We start from the raw sequence: 27,541 nt of genomic DNA on the forward strand, positions 1-27,541 counted from the left end.
CAAGAGAGCCAGGGTGTGGTGGTGCATGGCTTTAATCCCAGCACTGGTGAGGCAGAGGCAGGCAGATCTCTGGGAGTTTGAGGCCAGCCTGGTCTACAAAGCTAGTTCTAGGACAGCTAAGACTGTTACATGCGCGCGCGCGCGCGCGTGCGTGCGTGTGTGTGTGTGTGTGTGTGTTGGGGGAGATACAAAACTACTAAGATAAAACTACTAAGAGATGTCTTAATTTTCAACTCCTAAAAACCATCTAGAGATGCTGAAACAAACAAAAAAGCCAAGCTCACAAGTGTACAAACACTATATACATGCAGTAAGAGAAATATATCCAGTGACAGGAAACACCTTTTTCTGGGGTATTATTTGGACAGGTAATACTTTAAGATGAATAAAATGAATGCAATCATAGTACATTTCAGAGTATTCAGAAATAAATTTACTATTCCTATTCCCACATTCTAATTACAAAATTCCCAAAACAAAGACAGCACATTTGCTTTGTTTCTCTTAGAAGGAAAAGCTAACCAAAACTTGGGGGGCTGGGGGAGGGACCTCAAGTGCAGAAATAGGAGACACAGAGATCATCATCTACCAATCACATCTCTGGTTTATTAAGAATATCATAATTTTTGTTTGTTCTGAGACTTACTTCAAACTTAGAGGCAATACTATCACAGACTACCAAAGTGCTGGGATTACAGGCATGAGTTACCAAACTCAGTTCTGTTAAGTTTTATTCCTTGTAAAATTGACTCATAGGTCCCCACTAAAAGGTTCAGGCATTATGCTGGCCTGCCCCTGTTACCTGGTGGAACAGGCAGTACCCTGGTCAGCCCAAGGTTCCATGGGAACTAAGCCTGCTCGCAGGTGCAGAGGACCCCTTTAAAAAGACAGACCCCTGCCCATTTACTCTCTCGGCTTCCTCTCTGCTTCCTCTCTACTCTCTCTCTCACCTATGCGCTGGCTCTGTCTCTCTATGGCAACCGGCCATAGCAGTGAGCCATTTACCCCTGTTCCTCTTCTTAGTCTACCTAGCAGTGAGCCATTTACCCCTGTTCCTCTTCTTAGTCTACCTACTCTGCCGGGCCTCATAATAAACTTACAGTCAACATGTCTCATGTCTCAGCATTTCTCTTTTCTTCTTTTTAAACAAAAGAATAACACCCACCACCCCTGGAACTAAAATTCTGAAACTCAAGTTGTTGGAACAGGGTCCAAGAATGGGAATCTAATTCAGAGTCCTTTTGAGAAAACTCCAATAAAATTCTTGTGACCTCAGTTTCTTCAAAAACATGATCGAATCTGGGCGTTGGTGGTGCACGCCTTTAATCCCAGCACTTGGGAGGCAGAGGCAGGAGAATCTCTGTGAGTTGGAAGCCAGCCTGGTATCCAGAGCGAGTGCCAGGATAGGCTCCAAAGCTACACAGAGAAACCTGTCTTGAAAAACCAAAAAAAAAAAAAAACAAAAAAAAAAACAAAAAAAAAACAAAAAACAAAGCAAACAAACAAACAAAAAAAACCCATCATGGTATCATTCTTGGAATGTGCTTTAATGCCCCTCCCAGGTGTAGGGGATAGGAGTTTACTTCAGACTATTCCTGACAACTGGCTGCTGTTGTTTGTTTCTATGCCTCTCCACATGGAGCTTACTCAGGTGATTCTTCTTAACCTTCAGAGAATTGTCTGATGCTCTGAATAAAGTTGGCTATTTCGTGAGACACATTTCTTAGGATCTACCCTTCCAGGGTCATACTTGTGTGATAAGCACAAGTCATCATACTAAAAGCCTAAGATCAGCACTTTACAAAGTAGTTATTATGTTAAGTTACAGAAAGAGATGTCAAAATACTCATGTTTCCAGCTTTTGTTTTTTCATCCCTTCCTTTTTTAGATAGGTTCTCACATTATGGGCCCACTAATCTAGTACTGTCATAGAGCCCAGAATGGCCCTGAATTCTTCACAATCCACCTGCTTCAGCCTCTCAGTGCTAGCTAAGATTGCAGCTATGTGTCATGATACTTGACATTTAACTTTCTATTCCAAAAACAACTTTCAAGACAGGAAACAAAAAGTCTCATTAATTTAGTTGGTTTCTCTGCACCAGTTAAAAGCAAAAGGTACAACAATAAGCAGTTTCTCAGTCCTCAGTCAAGAAGCACCCTTAAGACACTAAGAATCTTTAATACAAACTCAAGAAAAGCCATGAATTGCTTGCTTCCATAATGGATTTGATAAGACTCACCTCTGCTCAATACCAAGATGTGCATTGATGCTAGCATACCGGGCAGTGCCAGTGAGGTTTTTATCTTCTCTGTATGGTATGTGTTGCCTTGTCCTGTTGTCTCTGTACTTTTTGGCCAAACCAAAATCAATAAGGAATAACTTTAAAAGAAAAACAAAGAGACATCAGGCTTCTAAACTTGTTCAACTAAACAGCTTCTTACTCATTTAGTATATTTAAATATCAAAACGAAGTATAAGTAGATAATAGAATTAACATCCCAATAAACCTTTACTACTCTCCACCAGTAAGGAAATCCCCCCATCACCATTACACCTAGTAATCTATCCTCATTTATGTAACTTCATCTGCCTAGTTCTTATACACATAGTAGCCTGTCTTCACACAGTTAAGTATATACATGTTCCAAGGCAGAATTGTCAAGTATTCTGTTTACCACATGAAATTTGACAGCCTGTTTTATGGACAAAACAAGCATGTTCCAAAATCTGTGCACAGCTTTCTGGGACTCTTCTCTCCCCAGAGGTCACCTCTTTAGTATGTTAATAAAAAGCTAATTAATTTGCTTAAATATAATCCTCAAAGTCTGATATAAAAACAAACCATTTTAAGATAAAAAACAGCATGCATTACATTGCTTTACAAGGTATCTGAAAATTATAAAATGTTAATCCAAAAATTAAAAGCACGGCATTTAAATTAAGGTGGCTTACAAATTATCTGCTTAAGTGAGCTAGCCCAAAACCACATTAGCATTTTAGAAGAAAATGTTTAGTTGCATATAATCTATGTGGTAACCAGGGAATAAAGCACTAAGAGAACATTTTTCTAAGTAATTCAAATCTGACCTACAAAACTGAAATTTTTTACTTCTTGATGAAAAAGTTAACAAAATTCATTCCTGTTTACCAAGGTATTTGAAGTTTTAACTTTTATACACCCCCCCCCACTTACCATACTATGCTATAATAATAAAATCCTAATGCCAACATTATCAAACTGGACATATCTGTGCACAGAGATCACATGAGACTCTTGTGTCTCTTCTAATTATCCCTGTACTTTATTATTCTTTGTTAAACTAAGGGGGTTTCTTCTACCAGTGTGGAATCTGTGATATTTTAGGAAATCCATAATTTTTTAAAACTCATGTACAAGTAAACAAAACCAACTATTCATGTGAAGGTCAGCCAGAGGTAATTGCATGGGCCTTTAATGCCAGTATTTGGGAGACAAAGGCAGGCAGATCTCTTCTTTCTAGGCCAACCTGGTCTACAAAGAGGTTCCATGCCATCCATGGCTTCGAACTGAGAGCCTATTTCAACAAACAAAACAAACCCTGTTTCTGCCAGCTGTTATACCTATACTTTCATCTGGTCTATTATAAAAGACGACTAAATTACTAGTGAGAAATAGATTAATTGGGTAACAAAAGCTCTGCAAATTTAGTATTAAACTCCCTAAGCAATCAAGTTACTAAGAAATATGGGAAAGTATTTTAATACACAGAGCACTGCACATTCCTCTTAATATGAAAACCAGAATCAATATACTAATAGTAAATGACCATACATTTTTCCTGAATGACACTGAAAACAGAAAAACTAACAACAGAGGGTACTCAGCTTCATAACACGGAAAATAATTCCTAGGTCATGGAATTTCTTGGAGGCTTTTTCTTGAATTATTCCTTTCCTTTCAGTTTTTTAAGAGAAGGGGAACGTGTGCTAATGTGGATTACGCCTGACAGCTGCTACTCAAAGCTAAATCTGCATTTACAACTCATTAAGCAGATACTGTGTAAACAACCAAAGATATATTCAAGAAATTCAATACTTAAAAAGTAAAAGGCAAGCAAAACAAAAACAAAACCAACCCAAGCTAATTAATAACTCCTCAAATGCTCCAATCATTAATAAGAAACTACACAAAGAGAGAACCAAATAAGGAAAGTCAGTACTACTTAAGCATAAGGATTGCACCTGCAAAGACACAGGCAATTTTCATTATTGGGACAAGCTACTTTTCTGAGAACTTGCATTAATTATTTGTAATCTAACTAGTTTGTACAATACAAAATATTAAAACATTTAGATTATCAAGTTTTTATGCTACAAGATGTAAACAAACTGTACAGGTAGATGGGTAAATAAAAATGAGGCTATTAAGTTTTTAAACTTCTTCCCCCAACCAAGATTCAGTCATAGCATTAAACTCTTTTTGGGATTATCTGGAACTCCCTATGTAACTAGCCCTGGCCTGGAATTTGCTGTGATCCTCCTCTCGCCAGATTATGGTAATGCATCACACCCAACCCAATAGTTGGGACTTTCTTTTTCGGGATAAGGTAACTCTGAGTATCTGAAACCTTTTGAGCAGAAGGAGCTTGCCTCTAGACAGTACTGAAAACACCAAAATCCAAAAACAGGGGCAGTGTAGAAAATAAATGAAGGTAATTTAGGTGATTAAACCAGTACACAGCTGGCGCACGCCTTTAACCCCAGCACTGGAGAGGCAGAGGCAGGTGGATCTCTGTGAGTTAGAGACCAGCCTGGTCTACAAGAGCTAGTTCCAGGACAGCCTCCAAAGCCACAGAGAAACCCTGTCTCAGAAAACAACAAAAAACAAACAAAAAACCCAACCAAACAAACAAACAAAAAGCCCCCCAGTACACAGCACTGTGTATTTCTTCATTTTTTTTTTTTTGGTTATTTATGCCAATATTGTCTTCTCAGAGTATGGGTTATCAAAAACTACAGACTTGGTTCCAGAAGCGGAACCACCAAAATTCACATCCTCAAGTAAATGTTCTTTGTCTATAAAAATTCTTACTGGGTTCAGGCGTGGTGGCATATACCTTTCATCCCAGTACTTGGGAGGCAGAGGTAGGTGAATAGGATGGCTCAGAGTTTGAGGCCAGCCTGATTTACATACCAAATTCCAGGCTAACCAGGGCTGGAGACCAGGCCTCAAAACAAAACCAAAAATCACATGGGGTGCAGGGCTACAGGTTCCAGCAAAGTAAAAGAAAATGTAAAGTGATTCAATTACTGGGTTGTTTAGCCTGCCCAAATCTAAATCAGGTCATATATTCAGTTATCTTCCTGTGACTAATGGCCACTGACCATTTACTTTGTTTTTTCCTTAAATTTTCACTGTTCTATTATGAATACAATGTCTTCTAGTCTAGAGCACAGAATGCTCTTCAAGCAACCATTTGAAAGCTAAGAACTGACAGCCTGATAATCAAGTTTGAGACATACTAGGTGTGAAGCCTGACCTATACTTACCTGAGGTTCTTAGTGAAGGAGAGGAAAGTACAGCAGAGCATAGTCACTGTAGCTCATGAAACTTAACTGTGCAGTAAGCTTTCAGATACATTTTTAAAGCTAGTCTATCTCAAGTTTATATTTTAAGTAACGGCTCCAATACTAAACTAAAGTAACAGCATTTCCTCATATCAGTTAGTGATCTAAAACTAAGGCAATATCCTATTTTCATTTAGGTTTTCTCTAAGCTTTAAAAGGTTTAAGCAAAAGCCACGAAAATATCTTAGTAATGTTACATGTTTGCCAAGTATGTCTGAATAATGCCAACATAAGAGGTGCTTGAGCAAGATCTATACTCTCCAGAATTAATTAAAATTAAAACAAAACAATAAGAAAGAAAAGCACATGAATTTGGGGTTGAGGTTGGAATAGGAGACAGTTTCAGACCTGGTTTAATCCTGAGAAAGATGGGTCCTGAGAAGGACTAACAGTCATGCTTCTTTTCCTCTTCCCCACTGGAGATTCTAAACACTGAACAGACAATAGAGGTGGCAGTGCATCAAACAGTATTGCGTACATTGCAACAATGGCCGGCGCAGACAGGCAACACCGAGGCATTAGAGAAAGAACAGGGTAGCCAAATGCCATCCTTCTTCCACCAAGCACTGTAGCTTCTCAATTTTCCAAATAAAAATCAGGTGCTCAAGAACATTGAATTCTAGAATACTTATATTTTTAATGCCACTATGATTGTGTCACTGCCTGAAACAGGGATAATAATGGTGACATTTGGCTCTTTAATTTTTAAATAAAAGATGGGGAATTTGGATCTGCAATCTTTGATACCACAATCTGCCCTTCCCCCAAAAAAGAATGTACGGGGGGGAAATCTTCAGTAAGGAAGAGGTAGAAGGCATTTAGTCACCTTAAAATTTATTTTAAAAGCATGCAGGGCTGATTACTGGAAGAGATGAGCAAATTCACTAAGATTGGAGTGGCTACTCCTAAATATCAAATTCAGAACAATTTCCAAGTAAGAAATTTAACTTCAAAAGCCAGACTTGGAAGCTGCCCCCACCCCAAGAAGCCTGATCCCTTGTGGATACAAACTACTGGTACAAGCTGACTGAAGGAGCCAGTCTTACACAATGGGCACTTTCAAACTACAGTACAGAAAACACCAAAAAACCAACTACAGAAACAAAACACTAAAGTGTTCAAGAGAAACATTTATATTTGAATCATAATGAAACACTTCACTTCTGTCCTATAACCTCTCTGAAAACTGCTCCATGTAAGCAGTGTTACAAAATCATTTTACTATCTGTACAGAGGACACAGATTCTAAAAAAGGAACATGGACCTTCCAAGACATCTATGTGATTAAACAAACTATTCATAAGAAGGGAGCGGGGAATGTGAAGTGTTACTTTCTAGGCCACTGTTTAAAGTGAAGGCAAAAACACCATGTACTTACTGCTCTGTCACTATGCAGAACAGGGATCACATGGGGATAATGGGTTTTCAGGGTAAGAAAACAGGAAGGAGAGGGCTGGGAAATGGCCAAAAGAAGAGTCAAACTGGCAAAACTGCAGGAGAAAAAATTAAGAACAATTTTTTTTCTAACCAATTACCAGGTTTTAAAATAACTAAGAACCTGGATGCTTCAGAGAAGCAGTATTTCTTTAGATGCAATTTGGGATGCAAGATAATTACATAGTTGAAAAACCCTTCAATATATAAAATTCAGTGAAAAATCTAATTTCCTAAAACTTGGTCAGACCAACATTAATCTCTCACATTAACAAGCAACACCAGTTCTAATATAATGGCTCCAAGTTGGCATTCATACAGGCAAACAAAGGTAAACATTTACAGCTAGACCTAAAACACCACATTCCCTAACTGATTAACAAATGGGAAGTTTCCTTCCCCTCCCCCCAAAAAACCAAACCAAAATCCACCCTCCTCCCTCCCCCAGTTGTCCTGAAGTTGAGAAATTTCTGAGATCAGATTGGAACATGCTTCGTGCATTGCCAATGCTGCCTGTCTGCCCGAGCTCAACATTGAATGAATAAAGAAAGCAATTCACTCAATAAAACTAAGCATTGCAGACAAAATTTCAATATAATTAGTTTCTAACTGCAATCATGCGTCACTACAACCTAATCGCCCATATATGGAACCCATTGTCAGAAACCCCCAATAAGCACACTACTATACGAATGTTCAATCACTGGTCAGTATTTTCCTGTAATAGCGTAGAGGAGGGGGTGGAGAACTCACCCAACTGGGAACCCAAGTAAGAAACTGTAAGCTAATTTTGAAGCAGGCCCAAAAAGTTACTCTTTTAAATACACCAATCCAAGGACTGTCAGTATCAACCATGCTCTGCCAGCAAAGGTTAATGCCATAGTGACAGATGGGTCAGTGGTTGCCATACAAGCACATGTATTACAAAACCCACACTTTAGAGTCTAAGGTTAAAATCTGATTTACACCATTCAGGAAGGACTATATAAATGTTTTCACTATTTAAGTGAATGAAAACCAGACACAACTGTCCAAGTTAAATATAGATGATTAAAACTCATTTAAAAGCCCTTGGAATTTTATATTTTCACATAAACAAACTAACCTTGGTTGGGTATGTTGGAGAGAATATATTCTAAGCTACTAAGTTAATAGAGTTAGCTGATTATCCTTCTAGCACAATCTCTTAAGCAGATTACAGCAAATTCAAAGATTGAAAAGTTTATCAAAGCAATTCGCTTCAAAATTTTACTCTTTGTTCTTTCATGCAAAGAGCTTTTAAACTAACCTTATTACAGTGACGCCCAATACCCATTAGGAAGTTATCTGGTTTTATGTCTCTGTGTATAAAATTCTTTGTATGCACATATTCAATTCTACTGATCATCTGAAAAAGAAAAAGGGTAAAAATAGTTAAGTGCTAATAGAAACAACTAATAATTTCTCAAGTACTCCAGTCTTTCAATTATTCATAATCTATAATGGCAGCACTACAAAACAATAAATGAAAGAACAAAGCCCTTTATTTATTTCAAGCTTGCTAGCTATCTAGGCCTAACTTCTGTGGCTTTTGGCCTGTTCTGCTAGCATGAATGATTAAAAACTTGGTAGTACTCAACTGTAAGCCTAGCATTCAGGAGGCAAAGGCGAATGAATCTCTAAGGGTTGAAGACCAACCAACCTGCTCAACATAGTGAATAATTGCTAAGGACTATATTGCAAGAAAGCCTTAGAGTCCTTAGCAATTTTCTTTCTCAGGTTACCTTGACTAGCTATTTTTTTTATCTCTCTCTTTTTGACTTTAAGCTCATAGAAGGGACTATTTATTCTACTTTGTTTTCCCCAGTGGGAGTTTGAAGCCAGGTTGGGCCACAAAAAAGAAAGGCAAATTTAGTCCCCTCTAAAATGTCCTAATGTTGCTTCAATGCCATTAATGCTCCAGATTTTATTACTTTAAGCATCAATTTGGCTAAAGATTCATCTTTAGTTGCTCTGGCACCTTATTTATTTTATTTTTTTTTCAAATAGTTCTTGGCTGTTGTTCTTTATTCATCGGAGACAGGATCTTGTATAAAGCCCAGGCTGGTCCTGAATTGGTAATCCCTCTTCAGCCTCTCAAATGCTGGGATTCTAAGAGTCTGTGCCACCACGCCCAGTAAAATACAGAATGCTGCATGAAACTGTTTATTCCAGAGGAACACATACATTAAAGTCCACGTGAACAAATACCCTACTACTGTAGGACAACAATCATTTTATGTTTTTTGAAGAGAAATAGTGGCACATGCAGTTATAATATTCTGGTCTATGAAATGCTGACATACATATATATCTTTTCTGGGTTTATTTTTCTCAAAAGTTCACACACCTGGTCAGCTAACATAAGTACGGTCTTCATAGTGAACCTTCTTGAACAGAAATTGAAGAGATCTTCAAGGCTGGGCCCCAGAAGATCCATGACTAGCACATTATAGTCTTTTTCTTGTCCATACCACCTAACAAAACAAGAAAACAAAAGTCAATACAAAACATCATCACTTAATATCATAAAATGTAAATTCTTACATATTCCTTATGTAAGGAATGGTAGCTCTCTCAGGGCTTGGGAGACTAAGAGCTGCTGAATTTTAAGCCATACACAGATAAGGAGAATCTGTCTCAAACAAAGACTTTTACATTTTTTTATTTAAGGGAACCTTTTCTCTAGTCACAAGACAAACCCAGTGATTAAATACAGTGCTCAAAAAGAGTAGTAAGAACCTTTCCCTCCTGCATGACCACTTAATAACTACTCCCACCAACATAATTCAATTTTGTAATCATCTGTATCATTTCCCAACCTTGGACAAATCCTTCAATCTTAGACTAACTTTGCAATGGAAGAAATGACTCCACCAGCCACCCCACACACTTCAGAAAGATCATTAGCTCCCAATTCCCTTCATACCCAACCAAACTTCAATTATTTGTTCTTCCTTGAAAAGGAATCACATTTTTGCTTAAGTTTAGTATTACAAGAGTAGCACCAGCCTGACAGTGGTGGTGAACCCCTTTGATCCCAACACTCAGGAGACAGAGGCAGGCAAGTTCCAGGACAGTTCCAAAGCTACACAGGGAAACTCATGTCCAAAAGCAAACAAAAAAAGTAGCAACAACACACATGATTATATTTATCTGCTCAAGAAAAATTTGTTATCACTTAATAACATCAGAATGCTGGCCATGCCTGTAACTTTAGCAATCAGGAGCCCGAGGCAGTTTGAGGCCAGCCTAAACTAAAAGATGAGATAAGATCCTGTCAAAGACCAAAAAAGAACATTAAATACCAGTCTCTAGGTTAATTGGTTTAATTCTATATCTTTACAATTTTGCTCCAATAGCATTGATTCTAAAATATCAGTATTAACACAGAATATGAAGATTTTCCTAGAAAATACTTTACTATATAATATGCTGTGCTCATTTTTTTCTTTTGCTTGGTTTTTTTGTTTGTTTGTTTTGTGTTTGGAGAAAAGGTAGCCCTGCCTGTCCTGGAACTCAGAGATCCAACTGCCTCTGCCTACCGGCTAGGATTAAAAATTTGTACTACTGCTTCCCAGGTGGTATTTTTTTTCTTTCCTTCCTTCTTTAGAGTTGCTTATTTTATTAACTAGTGGTCGCAGATACTCAATACTATTATCTCTTTAATAACATTCATCAGAACTGCAGGGGTTTTCAAATGTGACATTCAAGACAAATACAGCTGGCTCTAATTTCAGACCTTTACTGACGGAGCCCATATTCAGTTATAACAAATTTGCTCCCTAAAATCTTAAGTCAAAGTAAAAGATCATTAAACACACAATATATAGTATCATTAAACACATACTCTCTCTCTCTATATATAAACACATACATACATACATACATAATCAAACATACAATTGCATGAAAACAGGTCCAACAGTGGCAGGTCTGTTATGGAGCTAACTATGCACTTTCTGACTGAATTTGAAGCTAGCTCCACAGGAAGGAATCCACATCTGATACTGTAAACTTGGCTAAGTCTGTGGCTGGGGAACAAACTCATAGGCCCCAGTGGGGAAGCTTCCACTATTATACCGTTAACTGGAGACTGTGCCTATCTAATGCCGTCTAAATATTTTTGTTTATGCCCATGCACCAGTGCTGCTGTCAGCTGTGGTTACAGAGGATTCCTTTGGCAGTAGGTTATGTGCTTACTATAGAGACTCCTAACTGGTCAAAGTGCTGAGAATAGCAGAACTGTTGAAAGATGAGCCTTAACTGGGATTTCTCTATCACACTCTGCAAGGCTCAGGAAACATCCCAAAAGTATGTTAAGAGTTGGAGGACGGGGTAGATGGGCAGAGTGTTGTGGAACATTTTCTTCTAGGCCTGACATGTCTACTGTACTCTTCTTGAATTCTCATCAGTTGTGATTATCAGCATGAAGCCTGCACACCACTCAAGCTATTGCACATTCATCAGTATAATGTTAATAGTAGGTAACAAGACAAAACCAAACAGCTTGCTTCATGATCACTTTGTTTACTATGTAACATGTATGGCCAAATAAGTAACAGTGTCAAAGAGAGCAAAAAGTCATGAATCCAAATTTTAAAAGATGCCTTCAATGTAAGTTTTTAAAGAAATAAGGTTGTTCCTTAAACTGGAATTAGAAAAGAATGAATGATCACAAAAAATTGCACTTAACCAGTAAGGCTGGTATACAAATTAGACTCAGTCACCTATCTCCTTCTTCACAAGTTAATTCACCAAAAATCCATTTTATACCTGCTATCTCCCCACCACACCCCCTTTTTTGGCTTGGTTGAAACAACACATTCTAATCCTATTACTTAGTTTGTCAAAAATCACAATGATGGAATTTTCACCAGTTCTGGTCATTACTTTAAACATTGCTATCAGTGGCACTGCAGGGTAGAATATAGACAATTGAAGGTCAAGGGAGACACAAGCATTAAAATTCACTTCATTGAGAAGTAGAAAATACAGCTATCATCTGCATACCAATCACAAATGGTTAATTAACAATCTCGATTTCTTTTGGGTGCTGTAGATCAAACCCCAGGACTCCCATATGTCAAGCAAACACTACCACTAAGCAATTCAACATTTTCCTAATAGGCAACTATACACATACAGAAAATAGAATTGCTGGTTTTCTGGAACTAGCAAGGACATAGAGAATGACTACTAATGAGTTCAAGGTCTCTTTGTGGAGTGTGACAAAAATATCCTAAAACTGGATCATTTGTTACCATAATCCAGACTATACAACTCTGTACAAATGACAAAAATAAAATTGTACACTTTAAATGGTTCAAGCTTTTCATTAGCAAATTATGTCATTTTAAAAATTTCTCCCGCCAGGTGTTGGTGGCGCATATCTTTAATCCCAGCACTCGGGAGGCAGAGGCAGGCGGATCTCTGTGAGTTCAAGGCCAGGTCTGGTCTCCAGAGTGAGTGCCAGGATAGACTCCAAAGCTACATAGAGAAACCCTGTCTTGAAAAACAAAAACAAAATTCTCCCACACTCTAGTTAGAGCTATAGAAAGCTTAAGGTCAGCTGGGTGGTGGCAGCACACCTTTGATTCCAGTACTCAGGAGGCAGAGGCAGGTGAATCTCAGATCAGCCTGGTCTACAGAGTGAGTTCCAGGACAGCCAAGGCTGCACAGAGAAATCATGTCTCGAAACACCCCCCTCCCAAAAAAGGGGAAAGAAAAAAAAAATCTTAAGGTTAGTTGGATTATAGAGGTTCATGCCCATAATAACACTTGAGAGGCTGTGACAGAATTGCTTCCACTCTCATGTTAGTGTTGAAATCATGTGGTCTGTAGTTCCAATATTCAGGAAGCAGAGGCAAGAGGACTGCTGAGTTAAGAGGCCAGCCAGGCTACACAGTAAGATCTTGTACAAAACAAAGAACTCATTCATTTTCTAAGAGAACATACAAATACAAATACATGCAGCATTAAGGCAACAACAAAAAGAACACACATAATACCATACCAAGAATAACAGAAAAATAGCCAGAAACAAACCATTTTGCTCAGTGATCCATGATTCATCTTCTTGATCTTCTAAACAGTCTTTCTAGGCATTTAAATAAGCCCCAGGTTTTATCCTTGAATTTGTGGTCCACCAGCATTAGCCTAGAATTGTAAGCAGGCATCACTATACCTAACTCTGCGTGCCCCCCTCCCCCGACCAGAGACTGAATCCCAGGCCTTGCACCTGTTTTGACTATACAACCCTTTGAGATAGATGCCATCTCTAGCTTCTGAACGCTGACATGTGGCTCAGCTCACCATTTGGACCTAGCTCTTCATATCCAAACTGCTTGTGTGGCAAGTGCTTTATTCAGTGAGCTATTTCCTCAACCTTGAACTGCACCTATCTATCAAGAAGTGGTGTGGTGATTATGAGATAATCTATGTAAAAGAACCCAGAAAGTACCAAAACCACTCACCCAACAATCATAAAATGCTAACAACCACAACAACAGCATTCTCTCCCTACCTCAGTCCACTCTTTCTGAGACATCATCTTGATATGTACTGCCCACACTAGTACAGAATTTGTTTTGTAATCCAGGATGGCCTCAAACTAGCAGCAATCCTGTTTTCTGTCTCAGAAGTGCTGGGGTTATAGGCATGTGCCATCATGTCTGGCTTGACAACACCATTTTCCACAACAGTGACAAGCACTTAGCAAAATTCCGTACTTTCCAGAATGGAATGCCAGAACTTCAAAGAGTTCCCAAAAGTGTGGGCATCAGGTCTTAGCAGAAATTATTTGAATGTCCTTATTTAAACAAACTCCGTAGCAAATTCTTAAAAAAAAAAAAAAAGTCACTTATGTATGTGTTTTGTCTGCATGTATGTGTATGACAAGCATGCCTGCAGAGTTCAGAAGATGATGTCGAATTTCCTGGAACTCAACTGACCAAGGATTGTGAGCCACCATACTGGTGCTGGGAACTGAACTCTGGTCCTCTAGAAGCAACAAAGCACTAAAGCTATCTCTCAGCCTGTGTAGCTATTAATATACATGGTTAATTCTGAGAAAGGCTTGCTTTGCTGGATTCAAACAACCTTAATAGAGTCTTTCCCTTGAATCTGACTGATAGTTAGTTTTATGTCAACTTTGCACAAGCCAGAGTCATGTGGAAGAAGGAATCTCATTCTGTAAAATGACCGGCTAAACTGGCCTGTGGGCAAGCCTTTGGCTGTTACCACCCCTGGGCTAGTGGTTTTGGACGCTGTAAAACATTCTGAGCAAAATGAATGAATGAATGAATGAGAACAAAAAAAAGCAAAGATATTCACATAAAATGCACTCTTACTCTATAAGGTTCTTCCTATATTTTTACCAAGTACAATGTATGAGTCACTTGTAATATAACTGCTCCCAAGGGCTGGCAGGACAGCCATGTTTTAGAAGTTCTTTTGTAAACTTGTTTCCTGTACATTTAAATACAACACAAACACAGGGACAGTTTACACCACCTTTACTTCATCCACTGTAGCCATTCTCAATAAATAGATAGATAGACCACCAGGCAGTGATGGCGCACGCCTTTAGTCCCAGCCTGGTCTACAAGAGTGAGTTCCAGGACAGCCAGGGCTGTAAGAGAAACCCTGTCTCCAAAAAACAAAATCAAAAATAAAAACAAACAAAAAAGCAACCCCTCTTGGTATTGACCTAGAAAATTAAAATGCCTGACATAGTAATGATAAGTTAAAGAACTTCTAGTTTTTTTTTAAAGACCAGGCCTCTCTACACAGCCCAGGTTGGCCTAGTGTTCTGAATTCTTGGATTACATATGAGTGCTACCACACCTGGCTCTAGAACATTAAATTTCAATGATACAGTAGTTTTTTATAACGGTATTCAAAGAAAAAGAGCACAACCACATTTCCCTTTGTAAATCAGCAATTAGCCTTAGTCCAGTCTTAGTCTAATTCAAGTATTAGAAACTCAGGAACTTAACTGAAAATGGAGCAGAAACTTCTACAATGCACTGTGTACAGCTGGATTACAAAAAGCAAACACACATACATTGAAGTGAGAGTAATGCCTTCTTTATAGCCACACACTATGCTAAGACCTAGTTCTTTCCCTCAAAGCTTTGTAGGAATGCCCACAACATAGTGTTTTTCACATGTTTTAGATAATTTCCCCCACCAACCAAACACACCCAAACCATTTGATTGTATGACAGAGTAGCTTCTAGCACCATACTGCCTGATATGGCATCTTGTGCGCACATAAATTAGAGTCCGTTGTTTTTCTAAGACAGGGTTTCTCTGTGTAGCCATGGTTGTCCTGGAACTGACCATGTAGAACAGGCTAGCCTCAAACCCAGAGATCCACCTGCCACAGTCTCCCAGGTGCTGGGATTAAAGGATTGAGCCACAAGAGTCTTACTGAAATACAGGTGCAGGAAATAGGGATAAATTAGCTGAGCAGAGAGGCAACAATTATGTAAAACCCTACATAATGTAGTAAGGTTGTTCCTGTATTTTGATACCAGAAATCATCCCAGGGGGCCTTAAATACCTATTCATATACCAGACATTATTTTCATATGAAACTGCCAACTTACAGACTGTTGTAATGGTTAAAAGAGAATTAATATATAATGCCTGGATAGTGTTCTACTCTTGTCCATCGTTTTTATTTTTCCATTATGTTTGTGTGCAGTGAGTGTTAGTGACCACAGAGCCACCAAACACAGGTGCTGAGAATATAATTCAGGTTTTTCACACAAAACAGTACTCACTCTTAACTAATGAGCAATTTATCTCTCTACTCTTTTTTTGGGGGGAAGTCTTCATGTAGCTCAGGTTGTCCTTGAACCTCCTGCCTCAACCTTCCAAGTGTTTACATTACAAACAAGTGCTACCATGCCTGGTTCTTTTTCTTCTTAGCCCTAGTGAAGCCAACTAACTATTCTCCTATTTCAAGTGCTTATCCATGCTACAAATAAAAAACAATTACATCTCAAAACAAACCACTGTCCTACTGCAGACAGCAGAGGTATGAAGTAGAACCTTTTATCATAATCCTATCAACTTATATAAAGCATTTAAAAGCTGTTATGACCTATTTGGAAACCAAGAGTGGCCATGGCCTTGTAATGTTAGGTGTCAAGTAGAAAGAAGCCAGGTCTTGCCAGCCTGGGCTACATAAAATTCTGTCTTAAAATCAAGAAAAAACTATTTGTTCTAACAAAATCTTTCTCTGAAAAGCAGCCATTAAAAATTACGGAGCTGGTCGTTGGTGACGAACAGCACACCTTTAATCACAGCACTCGGGAGGCAGAGGCAGGTGAATCTCTGTGAGTTCTGCCAGAGAAACCCTGTCTCAAACCTCGCCCCCAAAAACATTGTCACAAATAAGCAGTATGCTTACATAATTCTTTTTTTTTTTGTTTTTTTGTTTTTTGAGATAGGGTTTCTCTGTGTAGCTTTGGAGCCTATCGTGGCACTCGCTCTGGAGACCAGGCTGGCCTCGAACTCAGAGATCCGCCTGCCTCTGCTGGGATTAAAGGTATGTGCCACCAACGGCCCGGCATGTATACTTAATTCTTGTATCTCAGTAAGGACATATATTCGTCAAAACTAGTCCAACCATATAGTAGCATTTGCACATTTCACTGTATGTAATTTATACCTAAGATTTAAAAAATTCCATTAAACCACATATCAGTTCACTCTAGTTAACACTGGTCACTTTATTATGTGCCACTGAGGTTGCAATGCAAACAAAAGCAGTAACAAGAGCATATCACTTTAAGTTCACATTCATTCACTGGAAGCTATGAAAAAGATATTCATATAACATACTTAATAACCCATTTTAAAGATTTAGTTAGTGGGAAGTGGTGGGGGAACACCTTTAATCCCAGCACTCAGGAGCCTTTGCAGAAGGATCTGAGTTCAAGGCCAGCCTAGTCTATAAAGTGACTTCCCGTTCAGACAGTTACGTGGTGAGGCCCTGTCTCAAAAAGATTCAATTCATTATATTTGCAACAAATTCTAGATTTCTACTTACACATCTTTTTTCCTTTTCATATAGTTCTTGCTATGCTACCTGGGCTGGCCTCAGATAATGTTGCAAGTGTTCAGATTACTGGTAATGAGCCACCAAGCCTAGCTATAATATTCTTTGGAATACCGGTACTTAATTAAGTTTAGAATCTCCCATATGTTAAGCATGTGTTTCATCACAGACCCTACAACTCCAAGCCAGGTTTGGTTTTTGTTAAATTAATGTGTGTGGGTGGAGACAGGAGAATTTCGGATAGTGAATGAACTAAGTATGGCTTTCTCAGAATCAAATAGAAAGGTGTGGCATGCATGAGCAGGCAGGTATGATATGACCTTGACATCAAGGTGATAATGGCTCTCAGGACATCAAGGTGATAATGGCTCTCAGAAGTAGGTGCCAGATGACTGGTAACTCTCTTCTGGGGATCAGGGTTTAACTTATATGAGTAATGTTCTTGTTTGTTTGTTTTTCCAGACAGGGTTTCTCTGTGTAGCTTTGGAGTCTATCCTGGCACTCGCTCTGGAGACCAGGCTGGCCTCGAAATCACAGAGATCTGCCTGCCTCTGCCTCTGCCTCTGGAGTGCTGGGCTTAAAGGCGTGCACCACCAACGCCTGGCAAGTAATGTTCTTTATTCCTCTCTCAGATTTTGTTCAGCTCAAAAACACCATCTATTTATTATCCCACAAGTGAACAATACAAAGCATTTTTAGTACATTGTGAATTTAGTTAACCTTGAAAGAAGCCACTTCAACATTACAACCTTATTCACAAGATACATAATAGCAAAGGACTAAGAGTAAAATTGTTTAAATTGCCTTTAGCAGTGAAAAGAATTAACTAACCCTTTGTAAATAATTTCTAAAATACCAGCCGCATGCACTCTGGAGGCAGAGGCAAGCGGATCTCTGTGAGTTCAAGGCCAGCCTGGTCTCCAGAATGAGTGCCAGGATAGGTTCCAAAGCTACAGAGAAACCCTGTCTCGAAAAACAAAAAACAAAAAAATTCTAAAATACCTGACATCTAAATGTAGAGGGCAGGAAGGTGTGGTTAAAACAGGCAAGAACTATTTTCCCATACCCAACTATCTTCTTATACACAATTTTCCTATAAAAGTATATTCTACCATTATACAACTTTCTCAACAGTCAATCTAAAAGTTGCCAGAAGCAGATGCTTGTGTAAGTTTTGTGAAGTACTATTTCATAAAATAACATTTAAAGGTAAGACCAAACTCTGGGGGAATGCTTTGTTAACCATCATCAGGTCTTAAAATTCCAGACCAGAAAGGCCTGAGATTAACTAAGCAAAAAGACTTTAAATAGGAAATCCTGGTTCACACTAAAATTTCTGCACATAAAAAGCAGGTGGAAATGAGCTCTTTTCCCAGAAGAATTTCCCCAACATTTCTTCTTGGGGGAAACAGTGTATGTCTACTTGAATGTGTGTCCTATATGAGTGTGAATGCCAGGACACAGAAGAGGGAGGGAGGGGCATCAGATTTCCTTTGTGGAAAAAAAAAAAAACCCTGGTGGGTGCTGGGAACTGAACTCACATCCATCTCTCCAGCCCTCCCCAACATTTCTATTCAACACTCTCCTACCTTCTACAAACTAAAACATCAATCAGTAACATTCTTTTTCAATTGTATAGAGGGGAAATTGATGTGGCTCAAAGAGGTTAAAAGACTGCTTCTAGATCACCCTTGGTTCAAGTGTTCAAACATTTCTTTCTTTCTTTTTTTTCCGCTTAAGAGCTTCTCCTGTTTATCGAATTTTTCTTTTACAGAGTTAATTCAATTCAGAGCTACACATAGAAAAGGAATGTAAAGGAGATAGTAATTCTAGGTGAGCTTCCAGATGTCTTGTAAACCAAAGGATTTAGTTTTTTATACTAAATGTATAAGAATGTATAATGTATAAGGATGTCACACTTCATTCTTGAGGCTAGAGTCCTTTCTGAATGGCTATAAGTCCCTCATAACTATACAGGGAAAGGAAGGCCACCCACCTATGTAGGTCAGATAACTGAGTCTCTCTTTTAGGATATACCAGAGTATCTTAAAGCCAATTTTATAAGCAGATTGTACGTGTGTATACAAACTCAAGTATGAAAGGGGTTGTATGTGTATGATAGGTGAAAATGAAGTAAAGATTCAAAATCTTAAATTAATATCAACTAATGGATAAAACATTGTTCTAGTTACATAAAACTAGCCAGATAACTTGCCTGAATTATTTCCAAGTAAACATTTACTAGATATATACTACATATAAATGACAAAAACAGAGTACTGAGGAATATACAGGAAGAATGGGAAAATGCTGCCACCAAAGAGTATTTTTGTAAATCTTTATCTTTTGGTACAAAAAGCTGTCCTTTCATACTTCCCCTCAAAACCAACAAACTGACCAGCACTAGCGGGAAAGACAGAACAATCTCTTGAGTTCCAGGCCAGCAAGAATTATACAGTAAGACCCGTCTCAAAAAGAGGAAAAACCAACACACTGTATCTGTTTCTATGTACCTGTTTCTATCATTGCTAAACAAGTGTACACTTTCCCCACCCCTCCCTAATTACCACACTCTGCCTCAGGAACCACTCCCAGAAGCCACTCTATTCTTGGATGCCCTCCCCAACCAGTCCACCAAGCTTGCTTCCTGAAATCTCATCTCCTTTCCCAGGAAGCCTTAATTTAAAAGCCAGGTTAATCTATTTAGTCCCACCCACAGAAAACTTACAAAGGCCATAACTCTCTCTGCATTCACCATTTTATAATAGGCACCTACCAGCCTGCTCACATGTTAATTTATTCATCTGCTTATTTAGTATACTACTCATTGCCCTTAATGATCTGTGTCTGCAAGGTCCTTAAGCTACCAGACTGAAGAATACATTAGCATTGGTTTAGCATTGAAAAATGCAATGATTAATGTTTTTTTAAACTTATACATTTCCTAACACAGGGCAATCTTAAAAGCATGACAATATGTGAAATGAGTCAAACACAAAATGACCTGATACCAACTGATTCTACTTGTAAGAAACCAGGAAAAAAACAGTAATGGAAGCAAATCAGTGGAGGCCAAGGGCCTTATTTCCTCCCATGACAGTGTATTTTAGGGACAAAAATCATTCATAAACTCTTCTAATTTCACTTTGCCATATAAACCTGGAATTTTCTTTGAAATGACTCATTTACAAATGACCAGTGGAGTATTTATCACTCAGCATCTATACTAAAAATGCTTATCGTTTTTTAAAATGTAGTAGTGTTATTTAGGTTGAAGGTAATTCATTACTCAATTCAGGACTTAGGAAAAAGAAACTGGGTGTTGTGGTGTACTCCTTTATTCCCATCCCTGTGTTTGGGAAGAGGCAGGCAGATATCTATGAGTTCAAGGCCAATGCTGGTCTACTGTTAACCCATTCTAGGCAGGGTCAGAAACCAGGAAGCAAGGAATGGAAAAGGATAGAAAACATTGTGTATGTAGCAGTCCATTTGATTCCATTTATTTATTTATTTAGAGACAGGGTTTCTCTGTATTGCTTTGGAGGTTGTCCTGGAAATCACTCTGTAGACCAGGCTGGCCTCAAACTAGTCCATTTAATTCTTAGCCTTGATTCTTTTTGTAAATGTTATCTTTGAGTACTGCTGGGAAAGTGAGGTTTGAAGCTATACCTTAATTTTTCAAAAGGTTAATTTCAATATAAAATTAATTTTCTTTCAATAAAATTGATATTTGAAAGAGCAGTTGTTATTCTGATTGTTTCTTCTATTTACCATTCATCCCATTCTTAAAAAACAAAACAAAACAAAACAATTTCTCTTAAATGTTACCGACAAATACTCAACAGGTTGGAGCCTTATAAAACTGCTGGTAAGTAAAGCTTTCTTTCATAAAGCTGACCAGCAGATCTCAACAGTTGGTGCTGCTCTGACCTGCCTTTGCCATTACCCATAGTTTGAAGGAACTGAAACATCAAACACTACCATACACAAAGCAAAAAGCAGTGAACACATTGGGCAGGGATATTAATAATTTTAGATTAGTAAAATTTAACAAGTTATGTCGCATCTGCTGCAGAGACCACATACTGTCATGCCACCTCCTTTCCAGAATCTCATGGCCTTATGGAACTCAATTCTTAGCTTTTCAGGTGTTAATCCATTTAAGGCCTCTAAAGGGAAATCAAGGAAGCTTAATATGTGAATCCAAGCGGAGAAAAAGGCAGGAATATGGGGCTTGAGTCACGTCGTTCCGCCATTTTCTAAGCGGAGGAGGAAGACATGTTGGAACAAAAACACAACAAAAGAGCAGCCATTTCCCAAACCAGTTCCGACAGCAAACCCAACAGACTAAACTCGGTCACATCCGCACCTACAAAACCACTTCAGTGGACAAACGTACGAACATCCTAAGTGTCGCCATAAAGACAGCAAGATCCCTTCCGCGTAGGGATCAAAGATGACCTGCACAGTTAACTACAAATGAAAGCCTCGGGAAGCGGAAAAAAAAATGACAGAAACTAAATGCAGCAGTACAACAAACAAAATTTCAACTAAGTTGGAGAACTAAAATTTATCCAACGATTACTGTTAATTGTGGAACCTGGGGGGAATCAGTACCAAGACCGATTCAGCCGGCCCCATTACCAGCCTCAAACCCTCTCACCATTTCGCAACTCCCTCTGTGATCGACTGTGCTCAAGGGTTCTTACCGTATGTGAGGGATGCCAACCCCACCTTGAAGAATCTTATACAGTTTGCTCTCGTACAGCAACTGGGGATGCCTGGCCTTCTGGGATTCTAGCTTCACTGCCACTTCCTGCAGAGGAAAGGGGATGATGGCATCAACATCCCTACGGATTCAAACTCACTTAGGAAACGAAAAGAGATATTAGCAATGCTTGATTCTAGTCGCCACTACAAGGACGTGAAAAGGTGGGAAAGCTACCTCTGTAATTACAAAACGAGCCAACCAGCCTCAAAGGCTTTTTCGGGAGGCAGTGGTGAACCCCCGCCCCACGTCCTCTAAATCTAAAGTGAAAGGATTCATCCAGAAAGCAGGCTACCTTGGAACGTAAGGCGAAATTTTTTTTTTAAGAAAACTATTCTAACTGGAACAAGAACCCCAAAGTAAATTGAAGAAATACAAAGAACACCAGGGCGATCACACGACTTCGCCCTTCTTCTCATTTTATTTAAAGGTTAAAAAGAGACATTTTGAACAAGCTGGGAAACCTCAGAGTTTACCCAGCCTTTCTATCGGGTTTTTCCTTTTTAGGGAAATAGTGGGGGAGGTTGCTAAGCCAGGAAAGCTGGCTCGCTCTAGACTCCCCAATGCGTGCGTGAGTGCGTGCAGTGGGAAGACGCTTGGAGTACTGGGGGGGGGGGGTTGGGGTGAAAAAAGCCCAGCGTTAACGTCCCCCTCTCCCGAACCGGGTGATTACCTCGCCATTGGTGATGTTGATCGCCAGATAAATGTCCCCGAAGGAGCCAGATCCGATCTTCCGCACCAGTTTGTATTTCCCCCCGACGATAAATTCGGCCTTGGAGCCACTGCTGCTCGCCATCCTGAGCCGCGAAGATGGAGGCGGGGGCCAAGCCCCGACACCTCTGGGAAGAGGATGGAGGCCTCCGGGGCTGTTCCACCCGACAGAACTGAGGAGCGCGGCAGGCAACCGAAACGCGAGGCTTTGTTGGCGTTACAGGGCGCAGAGTCGACTGTGAGAAACCGGCTCGCCGAGGGCCAGGCCGCAGTTCGGGAAGGGTGGTCGCGGCTGCTGAGGCTCCGCCAGTTGCTTTGGGGCGGCCGCCGCTGTCTCGCGTTCGCGGCGACGTTGCGGGCTGGGAAAGGGGCGCGGTGAATTAGGGCGGCGGTACCGCTGCCACCACTGCCGCCGGCTCCGGCCCGGAGGGACCCCGTCACTCCGCCGATGCCGCCATCTTGTTACTCCAGCTCCAGCCAACACAAAATGCCCCCAGTCCCTGGGAGCCGCTTCTTCACGGCGCAGAGCACTCTGGGAAAGGGATCTCGGGCGCTCTTTCGGTAGGGTGGGCTGCGAGACGGAGGGCGGAACCGGATCCGCGAGAGTCGCAGCCCACGCTCCGAGCGTCACCCAGTCACCGCCCGGCTGCGCCTGCGCACTGCGACGCCTGCCGACCGCGCAGGCCTGGTGCGGCCTGTCGTCTTCTTCGCCGGGGCTGACTTCCACTTCCGGTCGTCTGCGGGTCTACTCTTGCTCCTTGTTAGTCACCTCAAGCCCCGAGGCCTGTATCGGGCTGTGCGTCTGGAGAGCGCGTTAGGGAGTCACCTTTTTTTTTTTTTTTTTTTTTTTTTTTTCCAAATGTGGCCAATGGAGGCCTCTGGTCTCCTTGGGAGTTGAGTGTTGACCTTTATTCCGCCTTTGAGGCGGTTTATAACCTTTGATCCTTCTTCAGGTCCCTCTCTGGGGCCGTCCTTTTCCAGCCCAGTTTCTGCTTGGAAAGAGAAAAGCTGCACTGGGCGAGCTGGGTTCAGGAAGTGGCTCAGGTTTTAGTGAGACCTAGTTAATTACTAGTACTAGGCTCCGAGGAATGTTGCAAGCTCCCCCCACTCCCCATTTTTAAGGGCTCAGAAAGAACCTGATACCGGTCTCACCCTAGGTCCGTGGCCCTGTGAATACACTTGATCTGACAGGAACAATTCTAATAGATGCTTCATAATATTACTGACATAATGAACAGAAAGCTGAGCAGTGGTGGTACATGCCTTTAAGATCCCAGCACTAGGAATGGAGAGGCAGGTTGAGTATTGAGTCTCAGGCCTGTCTGATCTACAGAGCTAGTTCCAGGACACCCAGGGCTACACAAAGAAACCCTGTCTCGAAAAACCAAAACAAAAGTTAATTTGACAACACAATGAAGTTGCGCATAGTAAAGTTGTTATACCCGTCTCCAAAATGAAGTCACGTTTTTCATGCTGAAAAGTACAAACTGGTAAAAAAAAAAATAAGGATTTGTTGACCTTTTCAGTTACAAAATTTGGCTGAAACTTGGATGTGAAATTAAGGTTTACAAAAGCTCCGTTGAGAGCCGGGCATTGGTGGCGCACAGCACTCGGGAGGCAGAAGTAGGCGATCTCTGTGAGTTCGAGACCAGCCTGGTCTACAAGAGCTAGTTCCAGGACAGCCTCCAAAGCCACAGGGAAACCCTGTCTCGAAAAACAAAAAAACAAAAGCACCGTTGGTGCAATGAAACATGAATACAGCCCTATGTTGTAAAAAATTTAAGTCAACCCTAAAATGGACTCATCAAAATGAAAAAACATGATGCATTTTTTTATTTTGTGTATGTGCGTGTGCCTGCATGTATTCATGTGCACCACATACATTAATGGCAGAGAGAACTGAATCGCCTGAACTAGAGTCACATGGGCTTGGAAGCCACCTGATAATGGGTGACAAAAACTGATCTCTGATTCCTCTGCAAGAATAGTAAATGCTCTAAACCACCGAGCCATCACTCCAGACCAAGGATAAATTAAAAGAAAAAGTTGTAAATGCAACTTTGATAGCTGGTACAGTAGTTACAGGAGTTCTGAAGTATAATCAAAACCAGGGTTGGCCAAAGCATCCATGAGAGTTGTGATAAAAGGAATCTTGGTGGAGGTATACAAATGCTCAGTTGGTGTGATAGGGAAAACACAGAGTGGCCTAAGTTAGTGATTTTCAAAGGCATGTGTATGGATAGGTGCAAGTCTGGCAAAGTGTTCCACAAGAGCAGTATAATGTGCCTTCATTCATCAATCTAATTCCACATTGTATTCTTTTTTTTTCGAGACAGGGTTTCTCTGTGGCTTTGGAGCAGATTTGGTGGGGTTTTGTTTTGTTTCATTTTTCCAAGACAAGTTTTCTCATGTAGCCATGGCTGTCCTGAAACTCACTCTGTAGATCAGCCTGGTCTTTTTTGTTTTGTTTTGTTTGTTTGTTTTTGTTTTTCGAGACAGGGTTTCTTTGTGTAACTTTGGAGCCTATCCTGGCACTCACTCTGGAGACCAGGCTGGCCTCGAACTCACAGAGATCCACCTGCCTCTGCTTCCTGAGTGCTGGGATTAAAGGCATGTGACACCAGCCAGAGGCTGCTGGTATTTGTTTTTAGTGTGGAAACTCTTTTTAAGTATTCAATGTGACTCAATCTGTTCTTTTAATTCATTATCTTTTTGCAGAAAGTTTCATCCTAAGTTACTGAAGACTTGACTATATCTGGGGTGCTGTTATTTAAATTCACCAATTACACTCATTAAACTGGGATCAGGTTTGTAATTGAAGGAACTCATATGTGCCCAAATATAATTGCTGACACCATATGAATTCACTAAAATTATTTTGAAAATGAATAAAAAGTTTTTGACCCTGGGGAAATAATTTTGATAATTACTATATTTCAAATACAATTTACAGAATGCTTTCACACATACCATTTGTACACTCCTATGATGAACTGGCTTGCCAAAGTTCATGCAGATCTTAGTGACAAAGACACGACTAGAACCCCAACTTAACCAAGAGAAAGTGAACTTTGGGGAAGGGTAGAACACACATTTGGACAATCATGTCCCAGTAATTAAATAATGTATTTACTGGCAAGTTTAGATTAAGTGTTACAATTTCTTAAAGCCAGCGTTAGTAATCAAAGTGTTTTGGGTAAAAATGAGAACCACAAGAAGTTCAGGTGGATTCAATAAACACTAGGGGCTTGTTCATCGCTAGGATGGCAAACCTACAAATCAGTAGAAAAATATAACACCTTTAGAATGCATCAAACACTGTCCCAGGTGTTGACTCTTAAACACTCCTGAGAATAGTCAACATCACATGCTCACATGCAGGAGTTAATGGAGTGTTGAAAACATGAGGAAAACAGAAATGTACTTTTGGGTTAGAGTCACAATCCATTCTGCCTGTTTCTCAGAGTTTGACACTGACAGCCATTCCGTATTTCTTTCTTTTCTCAGTTCCTGTTCTTCCCATAGGTTGTTTTGTTTTGTTTTGTTTTGTTTTTCGAGACAGGGTTTCTCTGTGGCTTTGGAGGCGGTCCTGGAACTAGCTCTTGTAGACCAGGCTGGTCTTGAACTCACAGAGATCCGCCTGCCTCTGCCTCTGCCTCTGCCTCTGCCTCCCGAGTGCTGGGATTAAAGGCATATGCCACCACCGCCCGGCTCCCATAGGGTTTTTTGTTAAAGTGGATTGCTATAAGATAGTGTCTTCTATCTTGACAAGAAGTTACATCCACAAAATCTTAATGATATGGTCACTTACACAAGAGCAGCTCAATGACAACACCAGTTAACACCCAACACGGATGTGGGAAATCTGAAGTACCCACCACTAGATGAAGGCAATTAATAGCAACTGAAAGAGGAAGAATCAGTTTTCTTTGAGGTCAAGCTGCCTGATAGGTTATCCTATCTCAAGTGGTGGTCAGCCCTAAGCATATACACACACACACATATATATATATATGAGTAACACTAAATAGGCTCAACAGGTCGTGTGTGTATATAGTCATATACACATACATGTGAAGAAGAAATCATAAAGTTGAGAGGGAGTGGGGGTGACGGAGGAGGAGAAGGATAGAAATGACATAACACAGTACACAGTACTCAAAAAAGTTTCAAAATTACACTGAAACAGCCCTTTACAGGTAGAGTGTTTTGTAGTTTCTTACTTCCTAGTGGGCTCCAAGCTTGGCAAGAACTCCTAAAAGTGCTTCTCACCTGCTGGGCAAATGATATAGATCTGAGACCCCTCTACTATAACTCACATTTCTGTATTTTTAAAGATCGCTTGGAATGTCAAGTATACATGTGTGTTTCACATGTTTAATTTTATTTCTTAAAATTAACAAAATGGTCATCGTTTTATCTGGAGACCTGTTTCTTTTCCTCCTAATGATTTGTTGTATGATAAGGTCCCATATAACCAGACTTCTACAGTATCACTTCTAATGTCTATGGAAATATGTATGGTGTTGATGGAACAGCGAACCAATCCCAATTGAATATTCTGTTGTTTTCCTGACTTTTCTAGTATAAACAAACAATGCTATAATGAGTATTACTGTAGTTAAATATTTGTTACCATGTAACATTAATTGTTGAGAATATATTTTTAGAAATGCTGCTGGCCTAAAAACCCTTGGTAGCATAACCAAACAGGTTCACCAAAATTGATTCAGTATTGCTACAGTTTGCAGTGATTCAGTTCACTCAAGGGCTGTTCTAGCTTCTCACTTAAATTTATAGTTAAACACTTAAATTCAAACTTTTCATTTTATCTCTAAAAGGGGATATTCGGTCTTCTTTTCTAACATATTAGTACAAAACCCAATGAACTTTAATTCTGTAATCCCTTTATTCCCTCACCTGGTTT

General features: G+C 39.8%; 1 protein-coding gene across 8 annotated transcripts in view; it reads right to left on the minus strand.

The window, feature by feature from the left end:
* Positions 1-22,721, minus strand: part of Csnk1a1 (casein kinase 1 alpha 1) — a 36,454-nt gene extending 13,733 nt beyond the window's left edge. For 5 of the 8 annotated variants that reach the window (XR_003482799.2, XM_027402788.2, XM_027402786.2 and 2 more), the window contains exons 1-6: positions 22,577-22,721; positions 21,845-21,951; positions 9,411-9,537; positions 8,331-8,429; positions 5,957-6,040; positions 2,241-2,380 (exon numbers count right to left, since the gene is read on the minus strand). Coding sequence is in view for 6 of the 8 variants with exons in the window: in XM_027402788.2 (XP_027258589.1) it covers positions 2,241-2,380; positions 5,957-6,040; positions 8,331-8,429; positions 9,411-9,537; positions 21,845-21,951; positions 22,577-22,699 (680 nt within the window). In the remaining 2 variants the exon portion in view is untranslated. The remainder of the gene's footprint in view (positions 1-2,240; positions 2,381-5,956; positions 6,041-8,330; positions 8,430-9,410; positions 9,538-21,844; positions 21,952-22,576) is intronic. The other 3 variants (XR_003482800.2, XM_027402790.2, XM_027402789.2) reach the window with 1 other exon arrangement.
* Positions 22,722-27,541: the final 4,820 nt, after the last annotated feature.

The sequence above is a fragment of the Cricetulus griseus genome, chromosome 2, assembly GCF_003668045.3.
Source record: "Cricetulus griseus strain 17A/GY chromosome 2, alternate assembly CriGri-PICRH-1.0, whole genome shotgun sequence".
NCBI classification, from domain to species: Eukaryota; Metazoa; Chordata; class Mammalia; order Rodentia; family Cricetidae; genus Cricetulus; species Cricetulus griseus.